Below are 26,197 nucleotides of genomic sequence, written 5' to 3' on the forward strand. Positions count from 1 at the left end.
TGCTCTTCATTTGCTCCATTCCTGTCATTCCCTCTCCACCTTTTTCTTTATCTTCATCTCTTTTGCCCTCCATCTCCTTGTCTCCCTTTCTCACCCTCTCACACCTCTGTGCTCTTCCTTGTAGCCCCCACACCTTTCCTCTCTCCTCTTCTGTGTCTCATCCCTTCTCTCCCCTCTTCTACCTTTCTCTCCTCTTCCCTCTGTCTCCCTAATGTTTTATTAATAATGGAGAGGGTGCATGTTCAGCCAGACTTCATGAATTAACCATCAGATGGGAAGGAGTACTGTGGGAAGGAGTCTGAGGAGTAGGGAAAATGAGTGTGACATGGATGGATGAGAGGTAGAGGGGGTGAGGAGAGGGGAATGTAGAATATAGAGGGACAGGTGAAGAGGAAAAGAGGAAAATGGCAAGTAAGAGAGAGGAGCTTATCTTTGTATCACACTTCAATACTTTGCAGCCTGCTCTGATCACCTCTCCTCTCCACTGTATGCTTCTGATCTGCTTACACATCACTTCAGCCTTTACTTTCGCCTTGAGGGGAAGTCAGAAGGTCACACACACACGACCAGCTGTGTGTGCACATCTCTGGGTGCACGTGTGTTTATATCAAAATGACAGTTTGGGATGTTAATGTTATATCAGGGCTGCAGTCTACGGGCTGAGTGTCCTTGAACTGATAAAAGGTCTGCAAGCTTCAGTCTCAGACCTATTAGAGACCAACCAAGTACTCCTAAACTCTCTAAATGTCTAATGCATAGACAATGCATTTAAGAGAGCAAGATTGTGTGTGTGCGGGTGTGTGTGTGTGTGTGCAAGTGTGTGTGTGTGTGTGTGTGTGTGTGTGTGTGTGTGTGTGTGTGTGTGTGCGCCCTTGTATTACTCACATTGTGGAGACAAAAATCTGTTTACACAGTCACATGTGGGGACTCACCTTACTAGTGGGGACAGAATGCAGGTCCCCACAATTTAAATCATTACATTTTAGGGTGAAGACTGAGGATAGGGTTACGGGTTAGGTAAGGTTAGGTTAGGTATAGGGTTAGGAACAGGCAAATTGTGGTTAGGGTTAGGGTAAGTCTCCAGGAAATGAATGTAAGTCTCTGTAATGTCCCCACAAGTGTTGAAAACCCCCTTGTGTGTGTGTGTGTGTGTGTGTGTGTGTGTGTCTGAGAGAGAGGGCAGTCTCATTTCCCATGTAAACAGTGAGATGAAAAGATGGATGGATCAGCACACAGACAAAACTTTCACACTGTCAGTCAACAGTCTATCAAGACCTTTCAAGTTGCACTGTTTGTTACTTGCAACATTTGTCAAACTTTATCTGTTAACGCTCCTGAAAATTTGTTTTCACACCTAAAGTATGTCTGTATAACAACAGATATTATAAAAGTAAAGCTCGGAAAAATTCAGTAAAAAAACATCTTTAGTCATCATTTATTAAGACTTAAAAACACTAGGACTAGCTGCTGGTAGTTGGCCTGTGAGGCTGTACATAGAACAGCAGTGTGTTGAGCTAAATGCTACCGTCAGCATGCTAATATACTGATGTTTATGAGGCGGGAGCGTGCGTAGGTTCCCACAGCCCTATGTTCCCACATTTCTAAGATCTTTTTCAAAATTAGGCCCTATGTTCCCACAGTTCCTACATTTCTAATTTGGTAGCCAATTACACCCAACCTATTATCTAGTAGCAATGGACTACACATGGAATGTAGCGTTTAGCTAAATCTGGTGTGCCCATCTCTTTGTTTAATGCAAACATTTAATGTGAGTAAGCTATGAGGGAGATGGAACTTAAAACAACCAAGTTTTTGTACCACATTGAAAAGTATTTGCATATCAGTCTGTGGAGTGAAACTGTGGAATAGTTTACCTGTGGATGTTAAAGGGAGTAAAAGTGTTGTCCATTTAAAAATGAAATTTAAAAATAACATATTTGAAAAATATAGAATATTATAAGATTTCTTTTTTTTCTGTTTTGTTTGATATTTGTTTGTGCATAGACACACAAATTATGTAGGTACATTATGTATGTACATATTTATGTTCGTGGGTGCATGTGTGTATATGTATGTATGTATATATGTATGTGCATATACAGTATGTAGCATGTGATTGCATTACATGTATATACCGAATGCGTATTTGTACTTATCTGGTTTTGTTTGTCTGACTTAAGGAAATGAAAATAAGGGTTCAGCATCTATAAGCTCTACTTGAGACGAAACCCTTTTCAATTAGCCTATTTTATTTTTTCTAGTAATGATTGTGATTGTGACGATTTCTGCTGCTGATGATCGAAATAAAATTACTCATTCATTCATTCATTTACTATAAAGTGCTTCCAAAAGATCTTTTGGGAGGATAGGGCTTAAATTGAAGGGAAATATAGGAACACAAGACCTAATTTTGAAAATGTCCTAGAAATGTGGGAACATAGGGCTGACCCCTAGGAGGCAACTAACTGTTGCTAATCACCAGTAAATTTAAAGTACAGTGGCGGATGATGGGCATTTCATCAGTTTTGCAAGTATTTAGTCATAAACCGAAGTATTCTACAAATTAAAAAAATGGCCTGATGATGTGGCTGGGCCTTAAAAAGTTAAGACATAACCAAAGTGATTACAATTCATCCTTGAGAACATTAATCATGACAATCCAATAACTGTTGAGATATTTCACTCAAAACTGTAACAATTCAACCTCAAGGTGGAAAGTCAGGGATTCACTAAAGCTAGTAGGATGCACCATCTGGAGATCTTGAATGAATTTCATGGCAGTCCCTCCAATAGCTGATGAGATGTCTCAGTCTGTATCAAAGCGGTGGAGTGACATTGCCATCCCATGCAGCGAACGTGGTTAAAAACTCAGCTAATCTGCTTTATCAGGACTGTGTGGGTGTGGCCTAATCTGATTTGATTGACAGTTGCCAACATGAGTTAACAACCCTACAACTGTCAACACATTTTACCTCAAATGTCGCTAAACTTTGCTGGACATTGCCTTATTTCAAATGAGTCCAAACTCCAAGATTCCTCCCAAAAACTGAAAGAAAGCTGATATCCAGTATTCAATGTTAAGAGTTAAACCATCTCCCAAATACACTGGATGTGTAAGTAGGTCCTACAGGCCGCCGCTGCTTCAGCCCAAAATGTTTTGAACATAGCTCCGAATACTTCAGCTATTTTAATGTAACTGAGCGGAACTTAACATGGAGTGTCAGAGGAAGGGGGAGAACATAATGCTGCACATAACAAGATGCATACAGGCCATGGATGTAGCTATTCTAAGATCAGTAAAGTTATTTTTACAGTGAGTTGTCTCCAGTGATTTTTCTCCACCTTTCAACGAAGATTGGTCCATAATGAAACTCTACAGGAAAGCTTGGCTGTTAAAAGCTTTTCCTGTAAACTTGTTGTAATGTGACATTTGGAGGGAACAGTTCTGAGTGTTGCAGTTTGCAGCATGCTAATTATGGGGAAAATAGTTTACTGGGAAACAATTGTGTTGGCTACCTCAAAATGTTTACAATTTGCAATATTATCATGCTGTCTTAAATCAGAAGGAAAAGATTACGTGTTTTTAGAGTTTATATTCCAAAAGATATCTCCTACCTACAGCATGTGACACCTCATAATAAAGGACATGGATCTGACAAACATCCTGCGGGACTAATGTATAAGTTTTTTGTTTTTCAATGTTTTGGTCATAGTGATTATATATTAAACTACAGAGGGAGGATGGAACATCAAGAAACAAGAAATTGTTGTACCATAGAATTTTCTTGGCATGCAGACTCTTGATGACCTATGGGGGCATGAAGACGTCAGGTCTTTTGATCCTTTGATTATCAAAAAAACTGTAATAAACATAACCTCCTAGCTCAGATCTTTGGGGTTTCTTTCACTTATTCTTACTTTTTATTCTTTTTGATTAAAAAAAAATCACATCATTTGAATTCCTCCACCTTGTCTAGTTTTAAAGAAGGGATGGCACTGACATGTAAAAAGGCTTCATACATTATGAACAGGTCACATATAGACTGTCTGCAAGATCAAATATGTTTAATGGGGTGAGGCGTGTATCTCACAATGTCAGATCTGAGATTTATGGATATATTATCTGTTTATGGCAATTACAGTGGGATGGTCATCATTCTCTATTTACTATGTATCTGATCTAAAGCCTGTCTACTGCTTTTGGACTTAATCTAGTCACATTGATCACCACCTGCATTTAAATACTATCTCGGATTCAACCAGTAACCCAGAAGGACTAATCTCTAGTTTCTGGTGATCAATATGGACTATTAACTGGGTACAAGGTGCTCTTGTTGTATTCAAAGTCTGCTTGTTAAGTCTAGGGACCAGAGGCAGCCCAGAGGATGAATCTCAATGACTTTGATGATCACCTGACACTACCAGAAGGTAAAAGTTTTTACTTACCCTGTGAAACAGAGAATTTGGTGCAGAGACACTAAAAGGCTTTTTGGCTTTTAGGGAAATGTCTCAACAATTATTAGACAGATTGGTGCTACATTTTGTAGATACGTTCTTGTCCCTCTCAGGATGAATTGCAATAACTTTTATCATCTACTGACTTTTCATCCAGCGCCATCATCAGGTCAAAATTTTTATTTACCCAAATAACCAAACACCTGCAACACTCATGACATCAGCATCAGCTGCACTTAGTGATTAGTTCTAATTAGAAAATGTTAGCAAGCTGACATTCTAAATTGAGGTAGTGAACATTACTGTACACCTGCTCTACCACTGCACGACTGTGAGCACATTGGCATGTTGACATTAAATTTAGCCTCTCCCCTCTTGCTCTTGTAAGGGGAGCTAGTGTCTGACCGTTTTACTCACCATCACTTTAGGTTCACTGTGTGTTGCTTGTTTTATAGTCAGAGTTTGTCGTGTCAAAAAGTCTGTTTATATTGTTTATATTATATTTATATATTATGACATTAGTGAACAGGTTCTTATTGTGTTTTGCTGGTAATGTAATGTATATGTGTGTGTGTGTGTATATATATATATTTATTTAATTATTTTGCTAATTCCTGTTAACTGTAGAAGCAGAGTAAGGATTTCACAGGGCACACCTTCACCAACTTCCAAGGTACGTGGAGAGAGCAAAAAGTCCCAGATGAAGCCCACAAACCAAAACATGTTAATCTGACAGTTAATGACAGTTAGCACTATATTTATATGACTTGGCCACTAATCAAGCAGAAATCCTATTCTTAGAAAATTTCACTCTTTTTCCAGATGAAAGGAGAAGGGGACATTTTTTCTTTATATTTGTAGTAATCTTAAAACAGATTAGAGCTCATCCACAAAAGAAAGTTTGTCTGATTTTTTCTTGTATGTGCCTCTGGGAGATGGTGTGGAACAGTTAAAGATAAGAAGAGTGAAAGATAAAATCAGTAACAAAGATTTTCATCAAGATGTGTGTGTGTGTGTGTGTGTGTGTGTGTGCGCACGCCTACATGGACAGGCAAGTCTGCGGTCCATCTCCCTGCAGTGTAGAGGATATCTATTAATAAGTTCATCTGATTCATCTATAAATACATTTCTCCTCTTTCTCCTCACAGTGGCTCGCTGCATAACAAGCTTTGACAGTAGCCAGTTGGGTATGGCCATGCATGTGGATGGGGGATGTGGGTGTGAGGAGCTGGTGTGTCTTCATTTGTGTGTGTGTTGACTGGTATGATTCTAAGTTGTTCATCACTAGGGTGTGCTAGCACAGCGGAAAGGGTCTCAGGCCTCTTAGTTTGGTCTTACGGGGCAGAAAGGGAAGGGTCTGCTGCTTCTAAACACGTCGGTCAACACTGCTCTTTGACTGGGCTCCACAGTGTCCTCTCCAGGTGTAGGAAATGTAGTCTTTGCGCTGCACTTCTCAGTTCACTTGTCAACCATGGAGTCTAGAAAGTTTGAGATTCAGCTGGAGTCACTCTCTGTCTCTTCAGCAGCTATCACTGCACACACACACACACACACACACACACACACACAGTATCTATTTCTCTTCATGACAGAAGAACTGCTGTTGCTGCTTCTAGAAATGTAAAACTCATCTCCTCCTGTGCTGCAGAGGACCTCTCCCAGAAACAGACACTGAATGTTTACAACAGCAACAAGAAAAACTGGAACTAACCGGATACATGTTGAATGTCACATGTATTCACCCATCAAGGAAAGGACCAAAACAAACATTGCTAGAAATGTTGCAGGTCTGAATACTGTTAACATGAAGACATGAAAATGTGATAATTTGCTAATCTGTTCTGACATATACTCCATTGAAAACTGTACAAAGACAGTATATTTAATGTTTGACGTCATCAACTTCAGTGATTTTTGTAAATATCTGCTTATTCTGAATTTGATGTTTCAAACAAGTTGGGACAGGAGCAACTAAAGACTGGGAAAGATGTGGAATGCTCCAAAAACACCTGTTTGAACATTCCACAGGTAAACAGGTTGATTGTAACAGGTGATAGTATCATGATTGGGTGTGAAAGGATCATCCTGGAAAGACTCAGTCGTTCACAAGCAAGAATGGAGAGAGGTTCACCACTTTGTGAACACATGATTGGATAACGGATATTAATACATGAGCTCAGGAACACTTTGTAAAACTGTTGTCAGGAGACAGTTTGCCTGCAAGTGATTACATTCTGTTTTATTTCTATTTCACACAGAATTCCAGTTTTTTGGGGGGGGTTTTGGTGTTTTTTTTTTTTTTGGAATCAGGGTTGTCAGTATGTTGTACATAGTACAATTTTGAGGTACTATTTCTATTTTATGCTACTTTACACTTCTATGCTACATTCTAGAAGGAAATATTGTACTTTTCAATCCACACATTTACTTGACAGATATAGTGATTAGTTACTTTTTGCATAAATAACACAATAATAACCTTAAACCAGTGCCTCCCAACATTTTCGATTGGTCCCCTTATTAAAAGAAAAAAAAAAAAAAAACAAAACAGATTATTGCTCACATTTTGGCTGTCAGTGAACCAAAGAGACTTTCCCTTCTCAACTCCTCTGGTTGTTGGTTTGGTTGGTTGTTTCATTTACATTTTTTTTTTTTTTTAAATCAAATTATTTTTCTTATTTTGGATGTTTTGGTTTTATTATCGATTGGGTTTTATTCTCCATCTTATTTTCCATTCATTGTCTACCCCTGTTTTTATTTTCATTCTGTCTCTTTCATGTGAATCATTTGGTGCATGTGATTTGTTGTAAAGCACTTTGAGCTGCATTTCTTGTATGAAATAAGGTTTATCATTATTGTTACTATTTTTGTTGTTTCCCTCACACCACGCACACACAAATGACTCTGATTGACTCTGGTTTAAACATTGCACTCAATGTATTTGCATGGGAAAGAAAGGACATACAGCTCAACAAGGACAAAAGATAAGAAAGCAAAACAAACAAAAGACTGCACAATAATGTAGTGCAAAAAATATGAAATAAACTGTATACAAATAATAATGAGACAATAATAATGAGTATTATTTTCTTTTGATACTTAAAGCACATTTTGCTGATAATGTTTTTACTCTACTTTTGCCCATACCATAGAAAGATTAATTATTTTAATTAGAGGTCCTCCTTATACAGTGTTTAATTACCCACCTGCTCTACAGTATGCACTTGCTTTAAGACTTTTCCCATGGATTTTATCTTTCATTCTATATCTATATTTGGGTAGCATGTGTCCTGTTTTTATGTAACAAAGCATAGTCAAAAAGTGAGATTACAAGTTTTCTTCCCTTCATAATTTTCCCTTGCTGCAGTCACAAATCTTTTGATCCTATTTATTTATTTGCTTTCCATTTTTTGTCTACTGTATAAAACTGTTTCTATCTGAATATTAATCCTATTTTCTTTTCATCTCCTCTTAACTGTTCCATCTTCTTCCAAGCTAAATAAAACAGAACTGCTCTCTTGTGGTAGATGTGGCAGTGCTTCACTTGAATTTTACATTTGTCTCCTCTGAAGTAAAAGTGTAATTCATTTGAAAATATAACCATGTAAATAACTTTTTCATGCAAATTAAAGTTTACATCTTGCACAAACCGTCAGTGCCACAAATGTCTAACAAGTTCGTTAGGTTATATGTTGCATACTGCATAAAGATGCATTTTATTGCTGCTGGAAAGTGTTTGGAGATTGAAAGAAATGGGCACTATTGTGGTTTAGGCCTTTTGAATTAACATTGGAGGCTATGCACCAGCTCACTATTAAAGTAGAATAGAGTGATTTCAAATTTGTGACAAATATGGACGTTATAATGGGGGAGGGCTAATGAATGTCACAAGCACGCCATGTTTGGGGTCATCTACATATCGGTGTTTGGCTCTAAATACCAAACTGATAATACCCCCCCCCCCCCCAAAAAAAAAACAAAAAAAAACGTCCACTGCGGTGTGTCTGTTGCGTCATCACGCCGCCGAGTAGGTGGGAGGGGGGTGACGTAGCAGCCCCCCTCCCCTTCCCCCCTCCATCGCTCGGTTCCTCTCGCGGATGCTGCGACCGAGCTCCTGTGTGCGCGAGCGCTCGCAGCGGCTCAACCCCACCTCCTCCTCCTCCTCCTCCAAAGATGTCGCATGAGCTTCTCCTCTCGTCACAGCGTTTCTTTTCTTTTTTTCTTCACTTTTTCTCCCAGTGCCCTTAACGGTTAACCGAATTCGGTCAAATTAGCAGCTCTCACCGCCGGGAGCAGCTAGCCGTCATCTAGGCGCACAGACTGCTCCCCCCTCCCCACAACGGAGGTGTTTAAACCCTCAACCCGGCGCATACTCTCTCGCTCTCTCTCTGTCTCTCTCTCTCCTCAACCGCCGCAGAACTCCGCCGACCAACCCTCAGGTGACCGCGCGGAGCGGAATATTCATCAGCACCGTCGTCTTTCATCCCTTCATCCCTTCGGACTCCCGGCTGCTGCCGCAACCCCGGTCCCCCTGTATCCTTTCATCCGGTTTGGGACATTCGCCGCTCCACGCATACGCAGATTAACGGGGATTCTGCCTCCCCGCCCGCGCGCTGATGCTGATGTCCTTGAGCTCGGCCTGCACGGTGAGTCGGTGAGTCCGTGCGTGCCTGCGTGCGTGACTGTTATTTATCCGGGCGCTCGAGCGCCGTTTTTATTAGGGAAGATGTGTTGCTCGCACTGATTCATTATTAGTGTAGGCATGTTTTTAACGGACTTCAGAATGTAAAACGGGGCCTAATGTGAAATTTGTCATCACAGGCCTTACACAGCTATATTAATAGCCTATACAGTATGGTATACCACCATATCCTTGCAAGCAGCGCTACATTATAAGGCAGTATGTGTGTATGCGTGTGCGCGCGTGCACGCGTGAATGTGCTTGCGCGTGTGTATGGCTCATGATACATATCCATCCATCCGTCCGTCCATCGCTTCGTGTCCTGTGTCAGTTGATGAAGGGCTGTCGCTTGCCTCTTGGTTTTCTTGGGCGCTAATATGTATCAGGCTGTAGGCTATCGGGTATCACTTGCGTTGTTTGTCTCGGTTACGGCGCGTCGCACCTGCAGCGCTGAGCTGCGGGGGTGACGGTTTGATCTGGTAATGATCTCTGGCCAGAGGGACCTTCACAAGCCTCCCGGCGCAGGGTGGATGTGAGTTGGGCACAACGGCCGGCGGTGGCCGGGCCGGTAACCTTGCGGAGGGACATAGGGTAGGCAAGTGGCGCACTACAGGCTCCACGCTCTTTCTCCTTGCATTTTAGTAGGCGTACAGTGTGGTTTCCCAGCATTAATCAGGACCTCCTCTTGTTGCCATATATGTGTTGAGGATGAGGATGAGCTCAGGGATGGAGCTCAGGCACTTCTGAAGGTGACCAGGAAAGGTCGTTTTGTGTGGCAAACACACTGTTGCATGGGGCCATTCCATTCAAGAAATAAGTGTGTGAGTGTGTGTAGCTTTGGGTGGGGGTGGATAGTGGCTCATGTGGGAGGGACATGGGACACTGTGAGTGCCAGAAGGTGTGTGTCTGTGCACGTCTTTGAAATGTAGGAGAGATGGATACATGTCAAAAGGGAACATCGATCAGTCTTTCCAGGACTTTCTTTCTTTCTTTCCAAGTACGAACCCATGCCCCCCAACAGCCCACTCCCAACCCCCCTTGAAATTGTCATCCTCATCATCCTCGTCATCGTCAGCATCATCCAGTTGCTTTAATGTGTTCTACAGTAATGCAGATATCTGTGCCCTGTTGGCGGCCCACCTTTAATGGCTCCAGCCATTGACTGTGTCGAATTCTAAGTGTGCTATTCCCGCTGGGCAGTACAGAAGTGTGTGACTGGCGCCAAGCCAGCAACAGCAGGCAGCAGCCCAGATACAGGGGCTCTGCCAAAGGTGACCCTTCAGGTGCCTGTCGTAAAGTAGGACTGCAGGCGCACAGGTGGACCACAGGCTAGCCTGTGTAGGCGGTGAGACGAAATACTGACAAGTTCAAGTACAAGCTCAAGTGTGTGAGTATGTAGCCTGGGTTGCCCCATCCAGCATACACGCTCACACACACAAATGCATGCACACACACACTCAGAGTCACAAAGCGTACAAGGCCCTGCTGGCCTGGAATCAGATCCCGTGAGGACCCTCTCTCCTGTGTCTTCCTCACTCTGCACCCCACTCAACCTTCTTGCTGCCGCAATAAAGAGAAAATCCCCGAGGGAAAAGAGTGGCCGCAAAAAAACAATCAAATTGCTCTGACCCTCTGAGGGATGGTGGAGAAACAGGGCTAGCATTCAGGATAAATGGGCCAGCCACTGAGGACTGTGGTGACCTTTTATCTGACTCTTTTCATGTTCAAACACATTTTCAGCCAGGACAGCCCCATCTCTCCCTCTCTCACATTCATTTTGAAAGCACTGTGGTGTATGACACATTTGTGTGTCTCATGACAGAAATCATGTAAGTGATGTCTCTGAGCATGAGTGTTATTGTCTTTGTGTGTATACTGTACATTCATGATGCTTGCATCATGTGGCTTAAGTGGACTCTGTGTGTGTGTGTGTGTGTGTGTGTGTGTGTGTGTGTGTGTTTGTGTGTAATAGAAGGCGTAACAAAGTGAGTTGGCTTTTTTTTGTATCTTTTTTTTTTTTTGCAATTTATGTAATGCATGCTCACATGTGCACGCCCATACACATGTGCTCTGTTCACATCAAAGCTCTGAAACAAACAGAAAGACACGGTCAGAGTTAGTTGCAATAGTTGGGAGGCTGAACAGAGGAGCTTTTTCTTGCGTGAGTGTTATAAAATCAGACAGAATCAGTGAGTAAGAGACCAGGCTGGGAAGAAAATGTGCGACTGGCTGAGTAAATAAATGATTGCAGTAGCAGGAAGCAGATAGACAGGGAGAGCAACAAAATGAGGGAGCCAAGAGATGGGAAGTAAAGAGAAAGGTAAAATAATAACAAGAAATGAGACACCACAAGACAAGGCATACAAAAAACAGACCGTAAACCCATATACTGTAGATGGAATAGATAGATAGATGGGAGAGCACGCAAATAAGAAAAGATGGAGAGCGAGACGCAGCTTCAAAGGCAGAGCAGGGTGACTCAGTCATAAACTAACACTCTCAGTCAGGAGTGAGGCATGGCAGGGAAGAGAGGAAAAAAGGGAGGGAGACGATGCAAGAGGCAGAGGGAGCTGAGGGAGAGTGAAGAATGGAGAGGAGGGTGGAGAAAAGGAATTAATGATGAGCTTCACTTCTGTTTTTTCATGCTCATCCTTATGTAAAATACCCTGATAGGGAAATCAGAATGTGTTGTGTCATGTGCGATGCTGAAAATATTGAGTTACAGGCAGCGCTAATTGCTCATGTGGGAAGAAGCTTCGCCTCAGTCAGTGTGGCTGAAAGAAACAAGTTGTGGTTCTGTTCACTTGTAAACTTCAGATTTTTTTAATTAAATCAGTTCCAGAGATGGGTTGAAATGTTAATTCAGTGATTAGGAACTTGTTTTTCATTGGATTCAACAAGAGCAGCTCACCGCAGGAAATTTTCCACTTTCAGGTCTTACGGGTTTTTTGACTGAACAAACCGAACCTGAATTAATTGTACCTATAAGGCACCGGAATGTGTCCAGGCATGGCGTGTTTGTGTCAAAGTGGATGCACTGGACATCCCTGATTTGAATAAATACTACCTGGGCTAAAAAAAAAACAAAAAAAAAAAACAGACCAGTAATAATATGTATATTATTTCAATCAACAAATCCCATGAAAAGTAACCTGTCGAAACCAACAATGAATTGTTTGATAAAGTCTGTTGCTGTCCCACAACTATTAAAACCACATCAATGAGCCACACTGTTGCACTGGGTGCTATGTTCCTGCATTACTATGAACACACACACTGTAGTTTATTTTGACTCAATCCCACACACACACCGTGCTGCCCCAAATACTCACTAAAACACCAAATGCTTATTAGCCTGCAGCTGAAAAAAGTCTTCTACAAAGGCACTATTTACTCCTGTTTGAATAATGGTTGATAAAAATTACAGTGGCCAGTTAATTAAGACAATTACTAAGCCTTTTTTAGAAGTACAGCTATATATTTTTGAGCTGTTTTTAAAGATTTAAGTCTTGATTAAGAGCCAGTGGTATTGGAGCTGAGAGCCACAGAGAAAGCAGAAAGTACTGTGAGACAGATTAACTCATTGTTAGTCTTTTCATGCAGCTTCTTGACAACAAGAACATTATAGGATAAGGTCGTCCTTTAACACTTTACTTTGGGATGGTAGTGATGTAATGATATCCGGTATAGTCAATATTAGACAAAAAATGTTGTAGCTTTCTTTTTTTCTTCCAAATACCATTATGCGCATGCTTAATTCTTACTGGATGAAAGGAAAAACATCATTTTAGGAGATTGATTTATGGAGCTCGCTAAAAAGAGGTTTGATGGGGTACAAGGATGCACAATCTAAGACTTTGTTTTTGCACTTTAAGAATTAGACTTTGTCCATTTTTTAAGTTTTTTAAAAAAACTCAAAGCTGCTATAATCAGTGTTTTAACTATATTCTGCTACCTCAACAAAGGAGGAAATATGTGAAAGGGGTCTCTTGTAGTGATGAACCCACAGAGAATGATCCAAAACTGGTGCTCCTTTGACGTCTTACAAGCATTTTGGGTATTTTAATTTGTGCCTGCTGCATCATTTGCAGACACAACAGGCTGCTCAAGAAAGTTCAAACACGCACACTGCAGTACACAACCTACCCAGCACCAAACAGCAGACAGACACAGTTAGCGAGTAGCTGCTGAAGGTAGTGGAACATTTAGCTGTTAAAGAGCCAGATATCTTTCTCAGGAGTTGGTGGTGTGTCTCAGCACGATCTGAGTAGCACGTATGAGTGAATTAAATTCTGACATCTGATGGATGGATAATCCTTACCCCAACCATTTCCCAACCAATGCCTGACCACAATACTCAGATCAGGCAATGACAGAGTGAACATTTGACTTTGTCAGGTGGCCAAAAAACACAACTCCAAGTGAAAGCTAATGCTGCTCAGTGTCTGCTAGATGTGCAAATAAGCCACTGTTTGGTAACATGTTAGCCATATTCAATTTAATAGGTAAAAAGACGAGAGTGTTGTGTTTACAGCTTGTTGTGCCATCAAATGTATTATATTTGTGCCAATTTTCTTGGGGATTTATTTAGATCAAGGCTGATGTACTAATGGTAGATTTTTAGCCACTGCATCAAATGTACAAGTTTCACAACTGAATCCAGTCTCAGCAGGGCCTGTTTCTACTTCAGAAATAATTTGATGTAATGATAGTCAGTGAGATCAATAGAACAGAGTGGTAATGTTTTATCTCTTCCTTGCTCTCTCTTAGGTCCTGGTGGTGCAGCAGTAGCTACCTCTGAACTGGATCCACTTCCTCTCTCTGATTTATCAGCCGCCTTAGCCCCGTCCAGCCCTCTCTCCATCCGTCCATCATCCCTCCATCCCTGTCTGTAAGTCCACCAGCCTGTCTGTCTGCCTGTCCATGGACTGGCCGTGACCCTGGAGGGAGGGGGACAGAAACGGGGAAAGAGCAGAGTTGCAGAGGAGACAAAGTAAAAGAAAGCTGGATTCATTCAGACATCACGCATCTGAAGTGCTCCTCCTGCTTGCTGTCCTTGATCCCCCTCACCCTCCTCCTCCTCCTATTATGGAGAATTAAAGGAGCAGTGGGAGGTTAGGCCAAGTTAGTGAGGAGAAAAAATATTAACAACCAACAGCCCTTCATTGCCCTGAAATAAAATTTATAAAGGGTTTAGGTGTTTATAATTGCTAATTTTAAGTACGAAGAATCGAGATTCTGCCTGTTGAGCACATGAACAACCTTCCACCAACCAAGCGAAAGGGGAACTGAGTTGAAGACAGACCACAGAGAGAAAGGAGGACCACAACAGCAAACAATCCTTACTGACATGTCAACAACAGCCACAATGGGTGAAATGGCAAACAGCGCAGTGGAGTTTTATCCCAAAGGGACTCGAGGTGGGGGCGGAGGAGGAGGAAGAGCAGATGGTAGCCATGCCGGGGGAGACTTCAGGGTCACGGTGAAGGAGCTGAGGGAGCTGATGGAGCTCAGAGGGACCGATGCCCTGCAGAAGATTCAGGACAGCTATGGAGACACAGAGGGACTCTGCCAGAGACTACAGACCAGCCACACTGATGGTGAGCAGACATGGATGGACAAATAGTTTAACTGGTAAAAAAGTAAAAAGATTGGTGGATGGGTGGATTATCAATGGAGGAGTAGATGAGTAGATAGATGAATGGGTGAGAGCACAGCTGTATTAATAGACTGATGTAGGAACAGTTGGATGGATGAGTAGACACATGAATGGAAGAATAGATTGCTGGCTTGCTGGGTGGATGGACTGGTAGAGGATGAATGAAGGTGGGTTAGAAGGGAGATGAATTTGTACACTGAGATGAGATGAATGACAGAGTGGACAGAGTTGTTGCAAACTGTGTCCAAATCATCTGTCTGATTTCTGCATCATCATCATCATCATTTGGCACTTGGCTCAAACAAATGAAACAGATTACATGTGGTCACCAGTCATTCTAGAACATCAAGTTTTGTCGTAAGGCTAAGAGTCAACAAAATGTTTTGATCACAAAAATACCGCTCAGTTTATTTCACTCATCCATTATTAATGGGCAAGTAGACTAAATGAAAAAAAAAAATGCAACAATTTCACTGCAGTGCAACACATCTCAGACAGAAGAATGCTCATGGAGTGTAATCCTGGCTATAAAGGTAGTTGTTGTTGGAGCTGGATGTATGGAGAACATGGACGGGTGAATTGATTGATGAATGGATGACGGGATTACAGAGGATTAAACACAGACAGGAAATCAATAAACGATAAAGAACTGACTAAAATCTTAACTAGCACACCTACTTATTGCAAACTCACTGTAATTCATGCACTGGACTGCAACTATTTTCATTATTCTTTCAGTTAATTATGTTAGGGATGCAGCTAACGATTATTCTCAGTGTTGAATAATCTGCTGATTATTTAAGAAATATACACATATAGTTGGCAATTTTTTGATAATCAATAAATCAATAGCTATCAACTTAAGCAACAATCCATTTCTTATCACCATAAAAGGGATTTTGTTGTGTTTTTAAATTTACATTTAAATTTGATAAAACACACAATGTGAAGACATTATTTCACTAATTTGTGCACTATTAATTGTAAAAATAAGCACTAGATTAATTTAGAATGAAAATAATAGTAAGTTGCACACCTAACAATAGCAAATGCCTGTTAAATGAGTGGACTGATCTCGTCATTTCACTCATTGATTAATCAACCCACTGTTTCTGCACCAATGCTGAAAATTTAATTGATGCCTTTCACTTGCAAACCTATCATGGCTACTGGGGGTAGGGTTTGAGTTTCTGTGTCTTTAGTGTGTATGTGCATGTGGACTTGTATGTTCTAACAGGGGTGTGGTACCACACTACACCCACTCTTTCAACTAGTTTGTAACCTAGCAACACAACAGCAGAGAGAAGTTGGCTGGGAAAGTCAGCAAGAGAGAGCAAAATGACTGAGATCTGTGAGATGAAGATGGTGAGGAACAGAGGGGGGTGAATGGAGGAAGAAGAGTGTGTGTGTTAGCAAAGTCTATGAGGTGTGTGCGTGTTTGTGTGTATGTGCTGGTTTTGTTGTGACCCGCTGCACTGACTCCTGACCAGCTCACAGTGTCAAATTAGCAACGCTCAACACAGACTTAGTGTAACTGAACACCCACTGACTCTCTCACTTTTTCTCCATCTCTTTCTTTCATACACACACTCTCATTTGTACTTCTATCCTTGTGAGGACGCTCGTGAGGGCATTCTCTAACCATAACCTAGACCTAATTCTATCCTAACCCTTAAAACCAAGTCTTAACCCTCAAGCAGCCCTTTGAAGGCCTGTCCAAAAGTGAGGACCAGCCAAAATGCCTTCACTTTTAAAAGATGTCCTCACTCACTCCCAAGGTGTAAAATTCAAAATGGTTCTCACAAAGATAGCTGTACAAGCACATATACAGAGAGAGAGACAGAGAGAGAGACAGAGAGAGAGAGAGAGAGAGAGAGAGAGAGAGAGAGAGAGAGTGTCATGTATCTGCAGTTGTCCCTATAAAGCACAGTTGGCAAACAACACACACAAACATGCACAAACACTGCTCTCCACACACTTGGGCTGGCTTCTTTTGCACTGTGCTGACTTTCACAAATTACATATGGTACTGTATCATCTGGTGTGATAGAGCAGCCAAAGAGCCAACGTGCAAACATTGATGGCGAAAGATGTTTCCCACATTGCAGAAATCTAATATCATTACTCAAAAATCTGTCTGCTCAAACTTGTGACTGATAATTCCAAACTCACAGCTCAAGATATTTTCTGCTCCCAATCTGCTGCGTTTGACAGTATAATAAAAGCTGCTGCCTCTGCCTATTATGATTACAACAACACTTATCACAGAGGGGGAACATGAATCAGCACATCAAATAGATACTAGATGGGAAATCTATACAGTAGAGAAATATGCATGCAAACAGAAATGCATATTTTGAAACAATACTACACAAAATAGATAACATCAGGGGATACACATCAGAGTAAATGTACCACATGTATACATTGTGATGCAGTTGATGCAGAGCATCATCTGTAATATGATACACAGAGCAGAGTGGGCGTTAAACCAATACAGACTGGGATCATTCTCTCTCTGTCTCTTGCACACACACACACACACACACACACACACACACACACACAAATACAGATATCGATACCCCAGTACTGCAGTATTAAACCATTATATCCACACTGAAGTAACAGAAAGGAGTTGGAGGTGAAACGATGACAAAGAGAAAGGGAGTGAGAGAAAGAGGAGAAAGTGTGTGTGTGTGTGTGTGTGTGTGTGTGTGTGTGTGTGTGTGTGTGTGTGTGTGTGTGGGGTGGGGGGTGTGAGGGGTGAAGAGGGAAAGCTAGAACAGCTTGCCGCATTGTCAAGGACACATCAAGGGGAGATTGAGAGAGGGAAGAAAAGAGAAGGGGAGAGCGGACGAGAAAGTCTGTGGAGGAGGATGAGGAGTAAGGGAAGGATGGAGGGATGGATGATGAAGGGAGAGAGGCCGGGATGGACTAATGGAAGGAGGGTGCAGCTAGCTACGATTACTCAGCATAAGGTCACCTGTTTTCTCTCTCCCTGTCTCTCTCTGCCTTGCTTTGGCCTGAACTCTGTTGAGTGTCATATTGCTACACAACTGTTCGGCAGTGCTGGAAGCTACATATGACTCCCTGTAGCAAGCACATTGGACCAGGATGTCTCTGAACACACACACACACACACACACACACACACACACACACACACACACACACACAGGCAAACAGACACAAAGACAGTCACTAATCTTGGCCAACCACAGCATACAAATTGTTGTTCCCCTCCCCAACAGCCAATCAGAAAAAAAGCTCTGCTCCAAACCTAGCACACTGAAGGAATGACATCACCTGTTGCTAGGCAGAAACCTGTTAGAGACAGGGAGCCCTGGACCTGATATCCTGGTCACCATGGAAACAGAATCACTTAGGGGTGAGGTTGAAGGGGAGAGGAGGGTGAGGATGGAGCTGTTGTGGTGAGGCTGGAGATGTGAGACAAAATGTTTGGAGGGAGAAAAGTAAACTTGGAGTTAGCAGCCATAATTCATAGACTTCTGGGCGCTTTAAACTATTTTACTAGATCGAGAAAGTTGGTGTTGTTGGCTTTGGCCTTTTTTGGGGTGATTCTTGCTGCTGATGTGCGTGTGATGAGCTAATACCTGCTAAATGGAATTTTAGTGACACCTTTAAGAATGAAAGTGGACTTGGAACACTTCTCACTGAAATGAAGCAGACCTTTGAATTTTTTATTTAGGACAAAATGAAAGTGACTTCTATCATGAATATGCCACTGTGTCTGCAGATGCATGTTGTTTGTGAATGTGCTTTAAATGATTTTTATTTTTTTTACAGAAAGACAATTTCATGTCAACCTTTGTTATTGTCACTCATCTTTTTCTCCCTGTGTCTTTCTCTTTGTCTCATCTCCATTTGTCAGGTCTCAGTGGGGATCCAGCAGACCTGGAGCATCGGTGTCAAACATTTGGCCAAAACCTCATCCCTCCGAAGAAGGCCAAGACTTTCCTTGAGCTCGTGTGGGAGGCCTTACAGGATGTCACACTCATCATCTTGGAGGCTGCTGCCATCATCTCACTCGGCCTCTCTTTTTACCAGCCTCCCGGAAAGGAAAGTGAATGTAAGGACAGGGGCAGAGGGGGCTAGGGGTGGGGTGGTGATTTTGGAGGGTGTCAGAGAATGCAGGCAAAGCACACTGTAAAACCGAATGTTTTCGGGGTGAAGCTGGAGTGAATAACAGTGAAGATGATAGATGGAGAGAAATAGAGAGGAAGAAACAGAGAGAGGTGAGGAAGAAGACAAATCATCATCAGCATACATATTGTCCAGTCACCAGTATCCTGGATAAAGAGGAGAGTGGGAAGGAGACATGGAGGAAGCTAAGGTTGCAGGAAGAGAAGAAAGGAAGAAATTTAGTATAAAAACAAGCCCATGCAAGTGATGCTCAATATTGTGACCACAAGTGGCATTTTTGCGATGAAGGTTAACTTTAAAATGGAACAAAATTGCTGACACAGGAAGAGTCATAAATTTACAAAAAAAGAGGAAAATCCATCCAAATTCAATCTGCTGATGAAGACCATGAAATGCTGTTAAAAAAAATCAAAGTTGACCTCGAGTGAAGATAATTTAATCAAGCTACCATTTCCAAGAGTGAACTGTCACACTCCTGGGTCATAAAATCAGCAAACCGACTGATCAATGTCAGTTACAGCAGAAAGGTTGTAGAAGCAAAAAACCTGTGTATTTCATTGTGAAACTGATTTTACTTCTATTGAACTTTTAAATTTGGCAATGTCAGGTTAATAATGCTACAACTTCTGCCACCACCAATTCATATTCTTATTATTATTGTTAATGCTTCTTTTTTAAATTATCCTCAAGTTAAAGACCAGATTCATGGGTAAGTAAAGGGTGGAAAGTGTAGTGGGAAGAAGGTTGAGGGAGTTACACATCAAATATCTTGAATCCTCCTTTGAAGTGTTCCTGTAGGGCAGCTCAGTGCGGAGAGCCGAGAGAGAGAGGAACTAGTGATTCACGTTGCACTCCTATGCTGAATTCACACTTAAATACTGCTGCAGTATCTGCATTAGACAATTCAAATGAAACTGTCCAATTAAATTTAGAAATCAAAGTACTTCCATCAAAAAAAATCCTCAAGTGTGATTTTTGTCTTAAGAAGCAGATTCTGGAGATGATGTTAGTGAATCTACATGTTATACTTTGCTCCTCTTCTTTTCCTTGTTTGGGTAATCAGAATCAGATTGTTGCCACAAGCTTTCTGAGTCTATTAACCACAGCGAGAGGTCATGATAGAGAAGAAGTGAGCTCAACAAATAGATGGAGGAAATATGGGACACTGTGGTTCTATCTAAAACCTCATAATGCATACAACAGCAGCACATGAAAACATTCAATTCTTTAGGTAGGGTGGTGCCACATAAGAATTTATTGTCACCTACTGTAAGTAAGTGTTTTGTTTGTCAGTGGTAAACATTTGATAATTTGTATGAAGAGAGTGAAGCTGTCTAAACTAGCCAAAGCAACAGCCAGTTGGTGCTTCAGGCAGGTTAAATACTATTTGATTCAGTTGTGATATCATGTCTCTGGCTGTGTACTTCACAAAACGTCTCACCAGCCGCCCGCTCCTCTCTCTCCAGTATGTGGGAACGTGTCAGGTGGAGAGGAAGAAGACGAAGGTGACACTGGCTGGATTGAAGGTGCGGCCATCCTGCTGTCCGTCGTCTGCGTCGTACTGGTTACAGCGTTTAACGACTGGTCCAAAGAGAAACAGTTCCGGGGTCTACAGAGTCGGATCGAGCAAGAACAGAAGTTCACTGTTGTGCGGAAAGGAAATGTCATCCAGATTCCTGTGGCTGACATGGTGGTGGGGGACCTGGCCCAGGTCAAATACGGTAAAGAGACCATCACAAATGCTTATTGTATGAAAGAGCAATTTACAAGCATTTTCACCATTGATTCATCAATTTCTGGTCAGTTACCTGAGTAACACCAGCTGGATTCATAGAACTAGACAAATGACCACTGTGCAGCCTGCCTGTCAGTTAAAATGACTGAAATCGTTGATCAGTGATTGAAATCCATAAGCCACCTCAGTGGAAAGTGACTAAGTCCATGTACTCAAGTACTGCACTTAAGCACAGACTTGATGTTCTTCAGTCTTTTCTTTTCATGTTACTTTCTACTTCTACTCCACTGCATCACAGAGGGAAAATTTGTATTTTTAAGCTTTAGTTACGAGTTACTTCACAATTTTTTACACAAACAACATATAAAGAGCTCATATGATATGATGCTTTGTTATTGATGGAACTACCCACCAGTTTATACAAGTACACCTGAAACTATCAGTTGATTAGTCAATTGACAGAAAAATAGTAATTAATTATGTTTGATACATTGATACATATTTCAAACATTTCATGGTTCCAGTTTCACAAATGTGAAGATTTGCTGCTTTTCCTTTTAATTATTTTGATCATTTTAATTCTTTTGTAATAATATTGAGACCTGGACTGTTGGTCGGACAAAGCAAGCATTGTGACGGTGTCGCTTTGGGCTCTGGGTCATTGTGACGGCATTCCTGACTATTTTTTGGAATTCTTGCAAACCAAGCAATCAATTAATGGAAAAAATAATCATGAAATTAATCCATAATGAAAATAATCATTAGTAACAGTCCTATACAATATAGTTCAAAATGAGCTCTACCTCAACCAACTACAACAGCAAAATGCTACTTTTATATTAATGATAATCTAGTGATATAATATATAATTGTAGAATAGTCACAGGGGACAGTTTGCAGTCCTTTTCCTTTTTAAAGTGCTTTTGAGAAGTGCTGCCTTAACCATAACGCTCTGGGCCTCAGCCTGTCAGAACTTAGAAAAAACCTACACTGGAGTTGAAAAGTTAGTGTGAGAAAAGGCATGTGTGGTGTGAGAGTTGGCAGCCCTGTGTGGTTTTTACAGGGGAGTTACATGCTAAAACCACAAATTGAGTTTTTTATTTTCATTTCTATTTGTGTATGGATTAAATGAACAAGATATAATGTGTTAATTAGTAAAATGTAAAGGCACCGTTAAGTGTTTTTTTTTACCTTTGGATAGAGTCAGGCTGGCCCCTGCTCCAGTCTGGTCTGCACATAACTTCAAATGCAGTGCAACATATGGTTAACTTAACTATTCCTGCTATACTTGTACTGCTTATCTCTGTAACACAGTGAGTGTGTATATTATACTGATGCATACATGTCCCTGTTAAGCACCCATGCATTGACTTGTCCTTAGCAGAGGAGAACATAAACTGCATGGTGAATCAAACACTGATGTGTTCATGTTTGTGTTCAGGGGACCTGCTGCCAGCTGATGGTATCTTGGTCCAAGGCAATGACCTGAAGATAGACGAGAGCTCTCTTACAGGAGAGTCTGACCATGTACGCAAGTCTGTGGATAAGGACCCCATGCTGCTCTCAGGTTTGTTTTCACATTTTGGATTTGTGCAGCCCGGTGGAGCAGTGGTTAGCTGAACGCTGTCACAGGTTCTGGGTAAGAACCTTCCGACTGGCTGGGGCCTTTCTGTCTGGAGCATGCTCTCCCTTCGCTTATGTGGCTTTACCCCTGGGTACTCTGGCTTCCTCCCACAGTCCAAAAACATGCAAATTGGTTAATTGGCAACTCTAAACTGCCCATAAATGTGACTTTGGGAGTGAATGGTTGTCTGTCTCTATTTGCCAACCCTGTGATTCACTAGTGACCTGTCCAGGGTGGACCCTGCCTCTTGCCCAGTCTCAGCTGGGATTGGCTCAAGCCCTCAGTGGCCCTGCAAAGTATTAATGGGTATTGCTAAAGGATGAATGGATTTTTGCTGTCTGCTACTCTGGTTCTTCTTGGATGACATATGCTTATCCATAGACACATTTTTGAGAACACAGTAACTCAAACTCAAAAAACATTCTAGACACATCATATATAGACCACAGGCCATTCCTGTAGAGATAATCTGATCACACCCTGAAGTAACTTTATTGGGGAAAAATAACAGAAACACCTGACAGCGCAATAAAATGAAATACAGTTGCAGTGGAATAAATACTGCTTAAGTGAAGCTGAAATATTCTGTTGGGGCTGTTGCAAAGAGGTCTTGGTTCAAATCAGTGGTAACTTTTTAGGCTTTTTTTTGTCCCTTGCGTACAATTACAGAAAAGTAACAGGATATAAGGCTACACCACAGCATTACAAGCTACTTTACTCTATCTGAGTTAGATTTTATTGTCAGGTGTTCATGTTAATGGTGAGAGATTAATGCAATATGTATCTCAATCGGTATCATTGTTAGCATAACTGCTCTTTCCCTAAAAATATTTGCATTCATGACAACTGTTTTAACACCTTAATGTCATGAGAGTTCAAATTATTGAGATTTACAGAAAATGCATGCTGGGTAAGACAGAGTACTCTGTATTCTTCACAATAGAACATTTTTGTTATCAAATTGGACCTTTTGAAATGGTCTCTTTTTGAAATTGTCATGGGATTATCTTCAATCAAATATAATTAAATGAATGACTAAAATGTGAAAATACATGATTTTTTTTTTAAATACTCAGAATGTTTTTGGTTGGTGACAAGTCAAAACTGTCTTAGGTCTGTGTGGTATTGCTGGGGGGACTTAATATTTCTAAAATCTGCACTACAGTCCTATCTTGAGCCGTATTTAATGGTAATTTTGAAAATCTTGGTTCAGTGATAATTTGCTCAGATGTTACTGTTCAGTGCATTAGTAGATACCCATAAAGTATGGATAAAGATGGCAAGTATTACGTGTTGGGAAATTAGATTAGAAACACACTCTTTAGTGGAAGAACCATTATGAACCAAAAGGTAGAGGAACAGAAGCTCACCGAGAGGTGCCAGAGGAGTTCATGGGACAACTGCGAGGTACCAGCTGAGTCATCACTTTCCTATTGTTTTAACTTGCTAGTTTGTTCTTTGTTCAAACTATTTGAACTGAAACCCTGTTTGAAACTTAAATGCCCCTGTACTCTAATTTTTTCATTGACAGTGGATCAAGTGACATGTGTAATGTGACAAATCAGATAATTATTATCTGAATCAGCCATTCCCCTCAGCTGCACTGAGTGTTTTAGCATGTTTCAGCTCACTGTATTTGAAACTTTTCTGTTTTGGTTTTGGCACTGGTTTGGTTCAGTGTCACCCATGCCTTCAGTCTCATTTCCAGCTGCAGCAAGCAGTTGTTTGCCATGAAGAAGCTCTGGTAAACCTTCTACTGCCATCCATTCAGTCAAGTTCAAAACAGAGGTTTGGCCTTTCAAAGTATGTTCAACAAAATAGCTTTGTGACATAAGTGAAACACAAAGGGGAAAACCTACAGTAATTTAAAAACTCACCATGACTTCAGACAAAAAGCTAGAGCTGACTCGTTCTGATCGGTTTGTTGATTGTTTGGTTGGTATGCTGGTATGTCTGACCAAGTTCTCATTGGTCGGACAATGACTGCTGTTATAAGGAGAAAAGTGCATCTTAATCCAGTGGATTCAGACACAGCTCCACTCGCTCACCGGAGCAGCTCCACTTTGTGGATGGGTTCCTCTTCACCCATCTGTGGCACAGCAGCCTTCAGTGTTGATAGGCTATTACTTGTGACCTGCAACCAATAAAATACTGCTGTGGGCTTGACATTTAGCAAGAGTACAGAGTGGTGACTTCAGATAGAGTGAGGTGGCTGCATCAGAGCTAAAGTAGCACATTTTTAATTAAATTATTTTATTGGCAGACTGATGAAGAAAAACACCACTCATCTTCCATTTGATTGGTTGAGGATCGATCAAGATTTCCTTTGGTTGACTACAGCCTTATAAAAAGCATTGTTTGTGACTTATCAACTTTAAGACAGCCAAGTTTGGCTGCTTATTCTGTCAATGCCAAAATTACCCAGCTAGACTAATCTTCTACATAACTCTTCATTTAACTACTTATTGTCTGACCCACTTGCCAGAATTATGCTCCGGTGCCAGGGTCAAGGTTTTCCTCTTTTTTCAAGTTTGCTTTTTCTCCTGCCTGCATGATGGTATATTGTGTCGAGCTGAGCTCTGTCAGATCACAGTTTGCTGTTTCATATCTGTAACCACTTGGGGGTGCCACTTTGCAAACACCACTGATCTCTTAATTGAATCTAAACAAGTAATCTTTTTGGATGTTAAGGTACCCATGTGATGGAGGGCTCGGGCAGGATGCTGGTCACAGCTGTAGGTGTCAACTCACAGACTGGCATCATTTTCACCCTACTGGGTGCTGGAGAGATGGAGGAAGATGGGAAGGAGAAGAAAGGTAAGTTAAAGAGAGGACTCAGTGTAGAAACCCTTTATCTGCTCAAATAGCAAGATGAACAGACGTAATCTTTAGTGATGCATCCAAAGCACAAATGGTTTTGTTCTTGAAATGTGCAAACCAGTAGATGAAGTATGTACTCACACACATAGATGGAGGTTGTTTAAAGTGAGACTAAATGTTTCTTCTTGGAAAGTCAATCAAATGACTGCATACAAATGCAAAACAACAACAAAGATACTCAAAACAAACACAAAGAGACTCAAAACGACCACAGAGAGACTCAAAATGACCATAAAGAGACACAAAACAGCCAAAAAGAGACTGAAATGACCACAAAGTGACTCCAATGACTGCAAAGAGATGGAAAATGGCTACAAAGAGATTTCATATGACCACAAAGATATACAAAACCACCAAGACACATAACATGACCACAAAGAGATGCAAAACAAATCGAACAAGAAGAAAATGACCATAAAAAAGCAAAGTGACCACAAAGACAAAATGACCACAAATAGATGCTAAACCACCATGAAGAGCTGCAAACTTAGATTGGCAACACAAGACAACCACAAAGAGATGCAAAATGAATCCACAGAGATGAAAAACCACTACAAAGAGACACAAAATGGCTACAAAGAGGTACGAAATGAACAGACACGAAAAGAATCCTCAGAGATGAATAACCACTACAACGAGGTGCAAAATGGCCTCATAAAAATGTAAACAACCACATAGAGGCTGCAAAGTACACAGTAGTAGTTCTGTGTCTCTTTCGGTCCTGCGTCTGTTGTCTCATAATCCATCCATGCTCAAACACTGCACATGCTCATACACTGCACATGCTCACATGTGCATTAGTGTAAGTGTGTGTGTAGACTTAGTTGGGTGCCTAACTGATCTCAGATAAGAGCTTCAACAGGAAACACACCAGTTTAACCTCATCGATAATTTAGCCCACATCCTCTCCAGCCCTCTCTCCACCCCCTCCATTCCCTCTCACTGTCTCACGTTCGCCTATCCATCTTTCTTGATTTCTCTCACTCCATCTCTTGT

At 41.2% G+C, this 26,197-nt stretch overlaps 1 protein-coding gene across 8 annotated transcripts in view; it reads left to right on the forward strand.

Annotated features, from left to right (window-relative positions):
- The first annotated feature begins 8,538 nt into the window (after nucleotides 1-8,538).
- The window catches only part of atp2b3b (ATPase plasma membrane Ca2+ transporting 3b), a 51,932-nt gene continuing 34,273 nt past the window's right edge, over nucleotides 8,539-26,197 (forward strand). For 5 of the 8 annotated variants that reach the window (XM_076740442.1, XM_076740437.1, XM_076740443.1 and 2 more), the window contains exons 1-6: nucleotides 8,539-9,101; nucleotides 13,907-14,736; nucleotides 18,691-18,888; nucleotides 20,429-20,683; nucleotides 22,139-22,264; nucleotides 25,013-25,138. In XM_076740442.1, coding sequence (XP_076596557.1) covers nucleotides 14,487-14,736; nucleotides 18,691-18,888; nucleotides 20,429-20,683; nucleotides 22,139-22,264; nucleotides 25,013-25,138 — 955 coding nt within the window. In that variant the 5' untranslated portion in view covers nucleotides 8,539-9,101; nucleotides 13,907-14,486. Of the gene's footprint in view, nucleotides 9,110-13,906; nucleotides 14,737-18,690; nucleotides 18,889-20,428; nucleotides 20,684-22,138; nucleotides 22,265-25,012; nucleotides 25,139-26,197 lie in introns of all 8 variants that reach the window. The other 3 variants (XM_076740438.1, XM_076740444.1, XM_076740440.1) reach the window with 1 other exon arrangement.

The sequence above is a fragment of the Chaetodon auriga genome, chromosome 10, assembly GCF_051107435.1.
Source record: "Chaetodon auriga isolate fChaAug3 chromosome 10, fChaAug3.hap1, whole genome shotgun sequence".
In the NCBI taxonomy this organism is placed as follows: domain Eukaryota; kingdom Metazoa; phylum Chordata; class Actinopteri; order Chaetodontiformes; family Chaetodontidae; genus Chaetodon; species Chaetodon auriga.